The sequence below is a fragment of the Daucus carota genome, chromosome 7, assembly GCF_001625215.2.
Source record: "Daucus carota subsp. sativus chromosome 7, DH1 v3.0, whole genome shotgun sequence".
Classification (NCBI taxonomy): Eukaryota; Viridiplantae; Streptophyta; class Magnoliopsida; order Apiales; family Apiaceae; genus Daucus; species Daucus carota.
The window spans coordinates 2821485-2833958 of record NC_030387.2 but is presented as its reverse complement, the minus strand read 5'-3'; the positions used below and the strand labels follow the sequence as shown (position 1 = coordinate 2833958).

The 12474-nt window shown below is 36.4% G+C and overlaps 2 protein-coding genes across 5 annotated transcripts; both read left to right on the top strand.

The window, feature by feature from the left end:
- LOC108193398 (uncharacterized) lies at positions 1 to 6740 on the top strand. The gene is made up of 3 exons (XM_017360023.2): positions 1 to 238; position 2052; positions 6311 to 6740. Exons 1-3 carry the CDS (start codon positions 137 to 139, stop codon positions 6601 to 6603), a joined length of 396 nt encoding a protein of 131 aa, XP_017215512.2. The 5' UTR covers positions 1 to 136; the 3' UTR covers positions 6604 to 6740.
- LOC108193397 (uncharacterized) lies at positions 1106 to 5760 on the top strand. Of its 4 annotated transcripts, XM_064082265.1 has the most exons (7): positions 1106 to 1879; positions 1961 to 2112; positions 2855 to 3095; positions 3180 to 3306; positions 3912 to 4202; positions 5004 to 5111; positions 5227 to 5760. In XM_064082265.1, exons 3-7 carry the CDS (start codon positions 2857 to 2859, stop codon positions 5599 to 5601), a joined length of 1140 nt encoding a protein of 379 aa, XP_063938335.1. In that variant the 5' UTR covers positions 1106 to 1879; positions 1961 to 2112; positions 2855 to 2856; the 3' UTR covers positions 5602 to 5760. The 4 variants fall into 4 exon arrangements, with proteins under 4 accessions (XP_063938335.1, XP_017215511.1, XP_017215510.1 ...); XM_017360022.2 differs by lacking the exon at positions 1961 to 2112 and having other exon boundaries at positions 1112 to 1210; XM_017360021.2 differs by lacking the exon at positions 1961 to 2112 and having other exon boundaries at positions 1122 to 1210; positions 2841 to 3095.
- Positions 6741 to 12474: the final 5734 nt, after the last annotated feature.

Genomic DNA, 12474 nt, shown 5'->3' with positions numbered 1-12474 from the left:
AAACTAAACTCCACGTGTCACCGCCTCCCTCAACTTCCATCCTCCTTTTATTACTTCCCTCTCATTCTCAAACCTGCATTCCAAATCACACAAAACCACCATTATTATAAATCATCTCCACCTTGAGAACCTGATAATGGCACTAGAATGGGTTATTCTCGGCTACGCCGCCGCCGCAGAAGCCGTGATGGTGCTCCTCCTCACCATCCCCGGCCTCGACGGCCTCCGCAAAGGCCTCGTCGCCCACTACAAGAAAACGCGAATCTGCCAACCAAATTTACCAACGGAATCGTTTTGGTTGCAGTTTCCCAACGGAATGCTGACTGATTAGTAGGCAGGCCACGGTCAAACACTCAACAACGGAATACCAACCGTTCCCCAACCAATAATTAACAACGGAAGATTCCGTTGGGAAATGTTGGCGCCAAAATCACCCGCTGCTCGGCAATGACAGAATTACTTACGAATTGCCAACGAAAATTTTAGCAACGGAATACCAACGGAGTTTTTACGGATTACCAACGGATATTCTGTTGGTAATGTGGTAGTACATTCGTCATTAATTCATTTGGTAATTCCGTTGCTAATCGGTCAGTAAATGGGGGTGACTTTTACAAAATAGAGGCGTTGGTAATTCGTTGGTATTTTAGATCGGTCACCTTTTCTTACCGTTGGGAATCGGTTGGTAAAATAGATCGGTCAACTCGATATCCGTTGGTAAACCGTTGGTATCTTGAACATATTTAATACATTGGCAGACAGTTGGTACTATTATTCAGTCACTTTTTCATCCGTTGGCAATCGGTTGGTAAACTAGATCGGTCAGCTCAACTTCCGTTGGTAAACCGTCGGTAAAGATCAACGGTCATTTTTCCGTTGGTAATCCGTCAGTATCCAAAACATATTAAATAATATATTGGCAGACAGATGATAATTTAACTCAGTCACCTTTTTAACCGTTGGCAATCGGTTGGTAAAGGAGATCGGTCAACTCGATATCCGTTGGTAAACCGTTGGTAAGGTACAGCTGTCATATTTTCCGTTGGTAATCCGTCAGTATTCAAACATATTAAAAAGATTGACAGACAGTTTCTTCTTTCTTTCTACGTTTTCTAAACTTATATCCTCTCATTTTCTCTCCTCATAGCAACTGAAAATAGCTAAAATCATCTCAATTTTTCCCATTTGGATCGAAGCTATTTACAAGAAGGTTAGTTATTCTTCATGTACATTCTAATATTTATTCGTTATTATAATATAAATTATTTATGTTGATAATCTTTTAGTGTTGTGAAGAATTAAAACAATATTCATGTTTGATAGTATTTTATAAAAAATTTATAATTGACCATGTATATATGTGTTGATAATGTGATAGTCTAATTAGTGGTTAATTAGATATAATTTTTAGCAATTATGCACTACATTATGTGTAATAAGATTTAACAAATACATAAATCTAAACATGATGTTTGAAAACAATATAGTTCTAGTTATATTAACATGTGTCTACGAACCATTTATCTTGGCAAGTCAAGCCATGCAAGTCTATTTTTGTAATTATCCAAGTCTTAGGCGAGACAAGATGGACTGGTTGGTTGTATGCAAAATTAAGGCTCGTCCACTTGTTGAATTGTCACAAGCATCTCAATCACACCAAGAGCCATATCAAGATGAAACACCGGAAAACTTAAATAGGATCGATATAAGAGATATTCCGACACATCTAAATGATAATGAAGGCATTTTAGATTTAGATGACGGTGAAGGATCACCGGAAGAAGAGATTGAGCTTGATTCGGATTCGGAAGAAGGAAGATCTTCACAAAGTGATGATATTCATAATTATGGCTCTGATAGCAATAATTCTTCTAATTAGGTATGTAGTTTATTAATTTTTTAAATTTTAAAAATAATTTATTTGCACTAATATAAATTTACATGTACTGATTATTGCAAGACCGCCAAACCAAATAAAAGAGCGGCCTGTTTGAGCAAGACCAAAAATAAGGGCGGCACATTGTGAAAAGAGGAACATAAAAGCGGGTTAGGGTTACTGTGAAGCTCTCATTCTCTCTCAAACGACAATCTATCAAGCGGCAAAATCTTCAGGTGTCTTGTTCTCACTGCTTCTGTGTCTTCTGTATATTAGTCACAGGGTTAATTGCTAGGATTCATAGGATTTAGGATGATTTAGGTATTATCGATTTAGAGTTCATTGCTAGTCGATTTAGGGGTAGTTCTAATTTCTGTTTCAGCATGTTATCACTCTTGGAATGCTTAATTAGTCGATTTAAAGTTAAATCTCTGATTTGATTGCTCTCTGTAAATTTTCTGTGCGTCATGTGTGCATTTTATGACTTCTGATTCTTTAACTTTTAAAGACCAGTGAGCTTCATACCAGTGATTGCTCTGATTTGGCTGCTTTAGTTCTTTAGTTTTTGTTCATTGTTTTCAAACCCTAAAGTTGTAATCTTGATTTTACCTAAAGGGTTGTGGGTTTTTGTTAGATTGTTGGAATCTGGTATTACCTTGTTAAGTTTTGTTGAATTTCACCTTTTTGTATCAGATAAAATTAAGATTAAAATTTGGTAAAGGGAAGCTGCAGCTTTTTAAAGTTTGGATGTCATGGTTTTAACTAGTAGCCTGAAATCTGAATTGAAGCAACATAGTCAATTGTTTACTGTACTTATTACGTCCGAGTGGGATGTCATGCTATTTGATTGGACTATTTAGCTAGTTGAATATGACCTGTAACTAGCAATTTAGCCAGTTGTGTTTATATGACAGTCAACTAGAAATTATAAATACTCACCCCTGTCCAATGTTTGAACCCTCAGTGTTCTATTCTCAGGGATGAGTACACGAAGAATTCGACTATCAAGTAGCTCCAATCCAAGGAACTCGACAGAAAACACACCAGTTGGATCACAACAATCAGAGCGACAACACACACCTGCACAATCACAGCCTAACACCCCAAATGTTTCTACAGCATCCGCAAATGAATCTGCAAATGAATCTGCAGATGAAGGTTGGGTAGTTGGCTCTATGCATAACGATGGGCGTTTAAGGATCGAAGTAATTAGTGGATTGTAAGTAGCATTCTCTCATTATTGATCATTTTTATCGGCAGCCAATTAATAGATTGTATAATATTGTTTAAATGATATTATCAGGTTGGAGCCTTCGGGTGCATGCTCACGAGCAATCACAGACTCTATATCCGAGAGGCAGGATCCCACTGGATTTAACTGGAAGGTAGTGTCGAAGGAGGTTAAAGATTTTTATTTCGAGGAGTTTAAGGTAAATATCTCATTTATTTCGTGTCAAATATTTTGATATTACATAGATAATATTACATAATATTATCTTAATTACTTTAGAATTGTGAGAAGATGAGTCATGAACGAGTGATTGTGTATTTTATTTGATTGGGAATATACAACTTAGCTTTATCTTGCTTGGAGTCTATTTTATTTGATTGAGGCTCTGCCTCTTGTGATCTAGAAGTTGAGCCAATTCTTGTGGCTCCTTAATAGAAACATAACTAGCCTTGCAAATTTGCTATATATATTCGTCACTCTGCATGCTAATTAACTATAAACATAGGCATTATTATTACTCTGAATGGGCTGTATTAGCCCTGTACTATGCATTTGCTGGTAAAAATATCAACATGTTATTTCAGTCAGTGGTCAAGAAAAATAATCGACGTAATCCCTATGATCGCTAAGTAAACTACAGAGTTAGATTAATTTGCGGAAGGTCTGGGAAACCAAGTTCTGAGTAATAGAAATATAAAACTATCAAACAATATCAGTCAAATCACTTGTTTAAGTGCAAGATGGCTTTGTTTACACCGGGGCAGATCATGTTGATGATCCAAATAATATTATTATTTTTTGCAGAAATCTTTTGTTTGGAGACAAGAAGACAAACAAATATACAAAGCATGGGTAAAAAAAGCAAGAAATCGATATTCCAACTTTTGTAGTGATGCTCGGAAAAAATGGGAAGCTGGTGAAGTGGACAATAGAGTAGCCATGCATGTATGGCTACCTTGGGTTGAGTTTTGGAAAACTCCAGATTTCCAGACTAAATCAAAAACTCAAAAGAAAAATCGTCGTGGTGGGACGGACCACTACCCTCCAACTCACACAGGTGGTTCAGCATCCTTAAGAACTCATGCTGCTGTTCTGGTAAGAGCTTGAACTTAACTAATCTAATTTATTTTGTTATTCTTTATTGATTGTTTGGTTTTGGTTTAATGCTTTTTATTGTAATGACTATTATATGGACAGCCTGTGATAGAGGATAATCGACTAAGATAATTTTGTTTGAAATTCATATGATTTAATTATTCTGAATGAAGTAATATACCATGCGGTTTTGAAATCCATTGAGGCTCTGGTTCTTCCTTGAGTACATGTTTATCTATTTTGCACTAATTATCTTTGCGCGTTCGTCAGAAAGAATGATTAGCCTGAATTTATCAAACATTTCCGCTGCAAATAGATAAACACTGAGCTATTAGGAATAATCAAGTTTAATACTACTATATTACAGAACATGTAATTGTTTGTTGTGCTAGGCTGTGGTGCACGGGCAAATGTATAAATGCCAATTATACTATTTACAACTTGTTGAAAGCAGCTTGATAGTGATTTTGGCAGGATAACAAATGAGATTCACTTGGCCTTTAGAATCTTAGAATTTTTATTGTCAAATGATTATTATGAACATTTTGTTTTAATTTTTATATGGAATAACATTGTAGAGAACCTTTAAAAGATCGCACTCCTGTTGTTGCAGTGTACTTAAATTAATATATGGATATCTGAAAAATATGAACAGAAAACTGGCAGATAATAGTTTTCTGGTGAAGTAATATATACTGTAATGAGCTTTGTTGCTGGCTTGGCTTGGAATTTACCTGTGATCAGAAATGCAGGACATACTAGTATGTGTTTTTTTAACTTGTAAATTAAATTTAATTTCAGGCGGAGACTAATGGTAAAGATCCAACTCCGGCCGATGTGTATTTGCTTACACATACTAAGAAACGTGACAAAAAGACCTTTGTTACTAAGAAAGCGGAAGCAGTATATGTAAGTAGTATTCCGAAATATTGCAATTGCGAGTGCTGTAGGAGTTTTAATATTTTTATTGTCGTTATTGTTGCACAAAAATTAATTGGTATGATGTGTTTTCATTATTTTACAGAATAAGGTTATTGAAATTCGTGAGGAACGCTCTAAACCTATTGAAGGTTCTGATGAACCTCAGATTGTTGATGAAGACGAAATATTCTTGGAGGCAGTTGGAGGGCTGGACAAAAGAAATAGAATATATGGCTTGGGTTCTTTGCAAAGCGTCATATATGGGCCAGAAAGCAAGAGCAGTACATCCACTTCCCGTTACAGTGGCTCTAACTTCAATAAAGAATATGAGCTAATGCAGGTTGAGCTCCAAGAAATGAAGGAACAGGTAAAGGAGTTACAGGAGACGAGAGATAAGGAACTTGAAGATATGAGAAACCAAATGGAAGAGATGAAGAGCCAACTTGCTTTGGTATTTAAAAATCAGAACACAAGTTAGGCAAGTTCATCAGTACAAAAGACAATAGCAAGCTCCTGCTTTTATATATTCTGCTATATATTTTGTACCAACTTAATGAATGGTATTTGTGAATATTTGGATACTTGTGATCAGGTACTTTATTTCTAATCAAAGTTAGTCTTTCTTTTGATTCTACAAGTATTTGTTAATAATATAATGTAGTGTATAATGTAGTATTAGCTAAAAAAACTATATGTATCCAAAAAAAGTTATTGCTTAATTTTCCCAATCATTTCACTAATAAAAAATGTATTATAAAATATTAATTTTTAACATTCCCTACGAATTTGCAACCAAATATAAAAGCAAAACATGTAAATTTTTCCGTTGGTAAATTACCAAGTTACCAACCAAAAGATGGTTGCTAGTTGTGGTTGCAATATTAGCAACAGAGTAGAATCCGTTGGCAATCTGTTGGCAAATTACCAACGGAAATTCTGTTGGCAAATTAGCAACCGAAAATCCGTTGGCATATTGGGCATCTCAGCAAAGTCAACACACCAATTTTCCGTTGATAATCCGTTGCAAAAGTACCAACGGAAAGTATATTTCCGTTGGTAATAGTTTACCAACCATGATTTTACTAACAGTTTATTCCGTTGGTAATTCCGTTGGTACCTCGTTTTAGCAACGGGAATTTGTGTTTACCAACGGAAAATTCCGTTGGGAATCCCGCGTTTTCTTGTAGTGGCCGTCACGCGGAACCTCCTCAAGCCATTCCTCTCCGTCGTCCCCTTCTGTCTCTTCTTGCTCATGGATATATACTGGAAATACGAGACGCGGCCGCACTGCGAGTCGCCTGGATCGTGCACGCCAACGGAACATTTGAGGCACCAGAAATCGATGTTTAAGAGCCAGCGGAACGCGTTGTTGATCGCTTCGGCGTTGTTGTTTTATTGGCTGTTGTTTACGGTGACGAGATTGGTGGTGCAGATTGAGCAGTTGAATCAGCGTGTGGAGAAATTGAAGAATCAGGATTGATTTAGGTCTTTTCGTATCCGTGTTTTCGATATTGCGGTTTTTGATTTATTAATGTTTTAGGGTTGTAATGAAAATGATGGATTGTAGAATTTTATGTGTTTGATTGAATAGTATGATGTTCTGTTTGTTTTCTGATTTTAGGTAAGATTTTGTCGTAATGTCGTCGTGTTTTATGCTTATGCCCGCAGTTTATTTGATATGCGTGTTCATTGCCAAATCAAATTTGAATATGGATAAGTAACAAGTGTGATTTGTAGAGGAATGTGATCAAGATACCTTATTGTTCCTGCATCTGGCTTGTTTTTGTGCACATATGCATGTTAATTGTCGGATTAGGATCTGTTCTGAACTGTGATATATGGGTGATGGATCTCGAAATGTTGTTAGTTGGACATTGGATCACTCTAGCAGTCGAGACAGGCTTTGTGAACTAGTAGCTAGATCTTTTAATGGAACAATTCATAGGGAACAATTCGTAGGCTGTGTTCTTCATTTGAATTGAACAGGGGAGACATTGTGAATACAGATACCTAGTTTGCCTTCTATGACCTGACATTATCGGAGGTGACCGTGAATTTCGAAAATAGAGAGGATTAAGCTTGAAGCTAGGTCAGGTAGCTTTTTATCTTAAAAAAGATCTAGGAAAGGAGCTAGGTGTTAATCAAAAGTTTAAGCTTCGAGGTTTGTCAGCTCTAGAATGATGTCTTGCATCCAAAGTCTTCCATTCTGCCATTTAGTTCTAATACCTCTTCTGTACAAGGGTCTTGTTAATGCGGTTGCTTGGACCTTGGAGTCTGCTCTTTCAGCATTCTCACTTAAACAATTTTGACATATTAGGGAATCGGGAAGCGTTTTGTCCCATTTATATTCAGATCATAGAACCAACATCTGATTCTTTTTTATGCCTAATTATTAGATGTAGTATTTCTGGATAGGATTTGTTTAAATGGATAGGAGTGTGTGGATATGGTAGTAGTTGAAGAAATTTTGAATATTACTCGCCTTCCTTTAGTGGATTGGGTATCAGTTTGGCAGTCTAAGAAAGAAGGTAGCTAGAAATGGCCAATGGAACAAATGGTAGATGAGAGTTTGTGTTCTTCATTAGGAATTGAAGAGGAGAGGGAGGGTGAATCTGGAGACCTCGTGTATCCTTTGTTTACGAACTAAACTAGCAGTTGACATTAGAACTGGAACAACGGTAGAGAATGCAAGTACCCTTAGTTTCCGAACTAAACTAGGAGGTGACATTAGAACTGGAAGAGCGGTAGAGAATGCAAGTACGCTTTGTTTCCAAACTAAACTAGGAGCTGACATTAGAATTGGCAGAGAATGCAAGTACCCTTAGTTTCAGAAATAAACTAGGAGGTGACACTAAAACTGGGACAGCGAGAATGCAGGTACCCTTTGTTTCCGAACTAAACTAGGAGGTGACATTAGAACCGGAACAGCGGTAGAGAATGCAAATGTTCACCGGAAAGCCCCAATGTTGTTGAAGGCGCTGTGACAGATCGAGGTCAGCTGATCTCGACTTATGCTTGTCTAGCCACTCAGGCAACTTTAAGGAGTCTTACTCTCGATAATAAATTATCTCTTACGCTATTTCTCATCCAAGATGCCCTCTATGTTATTCTTGTTTTAAAGGTTAGTAATATTTATGTATCCAAGATCTAATCTTTGTTAGAGTCTTGTTTAAGAGTGTGATTGGACCTTGGTGTCTGCCCCTGTCGAAAACGGATCCTAATTCCATATGGTGTGAAGTCGACTGTTACTTATTTTGTTTCTGGAAAGGCTGTTTTCATATTTTCTTTCTTTGGTTCATCTGCCGTCTTCATGATGATCAATATCCATCCTACTGCTGCATGCATATTAGTAACCTTAACACTAAACAATAAATCATAAACTTAGTACTCATGCTCTATTCATATATATATTTTAACTTAATAAACAGTAATTATACGAAAAAGAATGAAGTTTGGCTTGGAATTTCTTACCTGCAGGAGTTTCTAGAGCAGCCAGAGATGAAGCCATCGATAGGTATGTCACTAGATGGAAATGGGGATTATAATTTTTTGGGATGGGAGACGGGGATTATAGTTAGAGTAAATTACAAAGGGGTGACGAGATTTTTCAAAATTTGCAAAAAGTTGGCTGGACTTTAAAAATAAGAGAATAGTGGCTGGAGTTTAGTTCCGTTTTTTAATAAAGTGGTGTCCGTCAACCATCATTAATATAACTCCGTTAACTCATAAAAGTTAAGAATAAATGAGAAGAGCGTGGTTGGAGTTTTCAAAAGTTGCAAAACAGTGGATGGACTTTAAAAATAGCAGAATAGTGGCAGCCAAGTTTTTGCAATTGTTGAAAAACTTCAGCCACTTCCTTGTCATTCATTCCTAACACTACAAGGAAATCAGCATCAGACAAGCGTTTTTGCCCGTTGTCTGAGACCTCGAAAAACCGTGGTCTATCGAGCCGCCGTCTGATACGCATATCAGACAACGGGCTGAACGTTGTCTGAGTGAGTGCAACACGATGGTTTATCGAAACCAAAACGTTGTGCAACACGCAGAAACAACAACGCCACAGTTTTATGAACTGTTGTTACAAAGGGTTTTTAACAATACTCGATTACGAAAGCGGTGTTGTTAGAGAAGCTAGCAACAACAGTTTAGTATTTAAAATACTTGTTCACAAGTGTATCATACAATGGTTTTGAAACTCAGGATGCTCGTTATTTATAGTTTACTACAACTGGTTTATAAATTAGCAGACTTGTTTACAAGAGGACCAGACAATGATTTTTAAAAGTGCGGAGGCTCGTTGTTTATGAATTACTACAACGGTTTTTGAGATATAAGGTCTTGTTTAATAGCTGTTTTTACAATATGTTTTCTTTTGAGCTGTTGTGAGAAAGCCTTTGTACATCAGTTTATTGTCCAGAAACGTATTGACAAATAGGTCTTTAGACAACGATTTTGTTAAAAAAAAACCACTTGTGTAAGCACCCTTCTCACAATGTTGAAAGTTTGTAGCTGTTGTGTGAGATCTCTTGTACAATAGTTTTTGTCCAAAAAATGGTCTTCCAAAATTTGTGTAGACAAGGTTTTTAGTGTTTTTGTGCACTTGTTTATACGTTTCTTAGACAACGGATTCTTTCTTTATTTTCATTTGTGTTTACTTATATTAGACAATGGTTTTTGGAAACATTACTCTTGTAAATCATTTGTCTAGACAATGGTTTTGTAAGCGAGGGGTGATTTTAAGGTTTATCAGACAATGTTGTTTTATCACAATGACCATTGTATCATATTATTTATAACAATGGTCATTTATGTGTCCCATTAGCTGACAGTATAAAAGACAATGGTTTTAATCACAATGGCCATTGTATTTTGTAGCTTGTAACAATGGCCATTAGCTAAAAAAGCAATACACAATACTTTTGCATTACACAAATAAACTAGGCTAGCTAGAGAATGTAATCAATACCACCAAAAAATAGTATATAAAAGTATTCATTCCATCATAATCAACCACATACCAACTAATATTTGCAATTCATCCAACAATATTTCCAACCAACAAAAACGCCCAACCGATTCAAAAAACCAACTAATATTCACGATCCATCCAACAATATTTCTAACCAACACAAACGCCCAACCAACAAAATGCTTTACGTTCGAGAAACACATATCTACCATTCGATACGCGACAATGTAAATGTATTTTCGGATGCACATATCCAAAAAAGAGAGACATGGATATAACTTAAGTCTAAATTCAGGTAAAATAAACCATGTAATAAGTCTCCAACTAGAACTCCCAAAATATATATATATATGTGCATCCGAAAATAATACGTCCTCTAGGCAGCCTAAGTAGCGTGCTGCCTCATGAAGTACTTTGCCCAGGCACTCCTGATCTCATTGAGATCATCGTTATCAAACACAAGGTTGGTCCTCCGCGCCCACTGAAATGAGGAAAATTGTTAGTGCAAGCCAGTTTTTTAGCAGAAAACACAGGAATACAAAAACAGCAGTTTTATACCTTGGAAGCAAACTTGAGTTCTTTGTCTACACAGATTTCTCTCATATAAAGCATCACAAAAAGACCACAATCAGTGGTCCCAGTCTGGGCAGGAACACCCTGAAAAATAAAATAATCACATGTCTACCCTACACTTGTGGAGATCAATGAATCTAATAAGACTTGAATTATAAAAATAATTATACCGCTAAATTCTCCCAATTTATTTTCTTCTTCAGAAACTTCTTCGCATCCTCCTTGTAAATTTTTATGCCACTGCAACAAAATTTAATAAATGAGCATAAAGACATTTCTTCTTAATTATTAATTAATTAAGAATTAACATGCACAGATCTTCGCACTAACTTGTTAACCACTTCCGTCCATTCTTCATTTGCAATTCGCCGCTTTAAGGGGTCCATATGATAAACCATCTGTGCCTCGGGATTTACGACGGTAAGTGCCCAGTGGTTCCTAGACAATAAAACCAAGAAACTTTTAGACTTAAACATGTCAAAAAATAAGACAATTCTGTTTATGACAAATGTAGTACTCTACTCAAAAACAATGAACATGAGTAAAATCCAAACTAAATAACATACATGGTAAAAAGTAGATAAAAATATGCACTTACATGTGGTGATATGGCAAAAGAAAGATTTGGGCTGGCTTAGCATTTTTGAACCTGAGGGAAATGGCGCGTGACCTCGCTACTGGAGTACCACAGTTAATAGCGCCAATCTTGGCTGGATCAACAAAAGATATCATGTCTGTCATTTTGTGCTTTCTTAAATTTTCCTGGAGTATACTGCATAAAAGAAGTAGATCACAATCATAACCAGAAATTCAAAATTTCATTCAAGAACTGAAAGAAAAGTCAACGAAAAATTAGAATAGTAGAACTTACTTGATAAACATGGAAATGACGGATCCTGATATTTCACCTCCAAAGCACAAAGCACTTATGTCAGATTTAAACAAACACCTTTTATCAGTTGATCCAAAAGCTTCTTGGGATAACTTAAAAGGTTGTGAACGGCCATCCTTCAAAGCATCTCTTGCCCAAAGCCACAATCGTTTCAAAGCAGGAGGGAAGTCAGGGCCCATATTAACCACTTGCTCTGCTGGTTCTGAGACCAATTCATTCATTTTTTTCATTTTTTTTGCCCCATTCTTCTTGCTTCCCTGTAAGGAAAAATTATAAAACAATTAGAACAAAAAACATAGATACTATATGAGGTTCTATTTTAGTAAATAAGTAGTATTTTTTTATTTAGTTTTCATGCTATTACATTGTAATTTATTCAGTTAATTAATGTAGAATATATATATATATACACATAAGTACCTTCACAGCTCCAGACTTCACTCGATCACCGTTTGCCTTAACTTCCCGTAACAAGTTTCTCGGCCATGCGATAAAAGTTCCAACAGCTTGTTCCACTGTCATGACATCATCGTCAACTGGGAATGGGATTTGAGCAGCTCCCTGGATAACACGAGTAATTGAGACTCGTACATTATCTTTTCCAAGTGGCTTCCCATGAAGAACATCAGCAACCAAGTCAACTGTTGCATGAGCAACAATGTTGGTTGGGGTTCCAATTGCCAACTCCCATTGAGAACCTTCATTTTCCAATGGCACTTCACCACCATTGTCCTCAACTACAATAGTCTCAACTCCCTTCTCTTCACCACTGCTCTTGAATTGAGCATCATCATTTTCTTTAACCTCATTCTTCCCTCCAACATTATTTTCCTCGCCAACCTCCTTATTCTCAACATCTTCCTCCTTAGCAGACTCATTGAGATCCAATTTCTTTTTCACAGTTAGCAATTCCAAAT

What these genes read in the sequence shown, in the direction of transcription:
- LOC108193398 (XM_017360023.2), top strand. Translation starts at nt 137, where the DNA reads ATGGCACTAGAATGGGTTATTCTCGGCTACGCCGCCGCCGCAGAAGCC.
- LOC108193397 (XM_064082265.1), top strand. Translation starts at nt 2,857, where the DNA reads ATGAGTACACGAAGAATTCGACTATCAAGTAGCTCCAATCCAAGGAAC. An exon ending in ATCGAAGTAATTAGTGGATT is followed by an intron (nt 3,096 to 3,179) that starts GTAAGTAGCATT and finishes TGATATTATCAG; the next exon opens with GTTGGAGCCTTCGGGTGCAT. An exon ending in GAACTCATGCTGCTGTTCTG is followed by an intron (nt 4,203 to 5,003) that starts GTAAGAGCTTGA and finishes ATTTAATTTCAG; the next exon opens with GCGGAGACTAATGGTAAAGA.